The following is a 784-nucleotide window of genomic DNA, read 5'->3' as shown; positions in this document are numbered from 1 at the left end:
CGCTGTTTCCCATGAGCGGGGGCTGGCCCGGGGGCCAGGCCTGCCAGCCGGCCGTGGAGATGGCGCTGGAGGACGTGAACAGCCGCAGGGACATCCTGCCGGACTATGAGCTCAAGCTCATCCACCACGACAGCCAGGTAGCCCGGGCCTGGGGGGCAGGGGTCTGGGGGCCTCAGTCCCGACCACTTGGTTCCGGGCCGACCCCTCCCACGTGACCAGCAGGAGAAGGGCTGGGAGTGCAGCGGCGTGCGAGTCCCGGGGGCTGGGGGTTCAGGATGAGGGTTTAGGGGTTCACAGTAGTTAGCCCTGTTGCAAGGCAGACCCTTCTGCTCTCAGAGACCCACGGACGTGCTTGGGCTTGGGGAAGCTGGACGGATTTAGGGGACCAGCTAGTCCAGGTCCTCTGGGGAGCGAGCTGACCCTGGGATGGACGGGGGGAGTGGGGGGCGTCAGAGGTAGGCACTGGATGGGGCTCACATTTACCCCGGGAGCAAGGTCCATCTTGGCATCAGGTCGGAGCTGGAAGGAATAGGGACCAAACGAAGAACATTTTGAGGGACTTGGGCTCCGGAGTTCCTTTATCACAAAAACCAGAAGGGTCGCTGTGAGTCCCATCTGACTTCCTCCCTCCAAGCCCGCCGTGCAGGACTCCTGGGCTGCGGGGCTGAGGAATGTGTGGCTGGGAAGGCTCATTGGTGGTCAGAGGCGCTGGGAGAATGAACTGGATCAGAGGCCCACAAGGGAGCCCCGGCAGTGGCGGGCGGGGGCGGGGAGAGGGCACAGC

General features: G+C 64.7%; 1 protein-coding gene across 1 annotated transcript in view; it reads left to right on the top strand.

Annotated features, from left to right (window-relative positions):
- Positions 1–8: 8 nt before the first annotated feature.
- Positions 9–784, top strand: part of GABBR1 (gamma-aminobutyric acid type B receptor subunit 1) — a 19535-nt gene continuing 18759 nt past the window's right edge. Inside the window, exon 1 of the mRNA XM_015560913.1 lies at positions 9–137. Coding sequence (XP_015416399.1) covers positions 12–137 — 126 coding nt within the window. The 5' untranslated portion in view covers positions 9–11. The remainder of the gene's footprint in view (positions 138–784) is intronic.

This window comes from Myotis davidii, unplaced genomic scaffold (assembly GCF_000327345.1).
Source record: "Myotis davidii unplaced genomic scaffold, ASM32734v1 scaffold2336, whole genome shotgun sequence".
Taxonomy (NCBI): domain Eukaryota; kingdom Metazoa; phylum Chordata; class Mammalia; order Chiroptera; family Vespertilionidae; genus Myotis; species Myotis davidii.
Note: the sequence above shows the minus strand (reverse complement) of the source record. Positions and strands in the feature narration are given on the sequence as shown.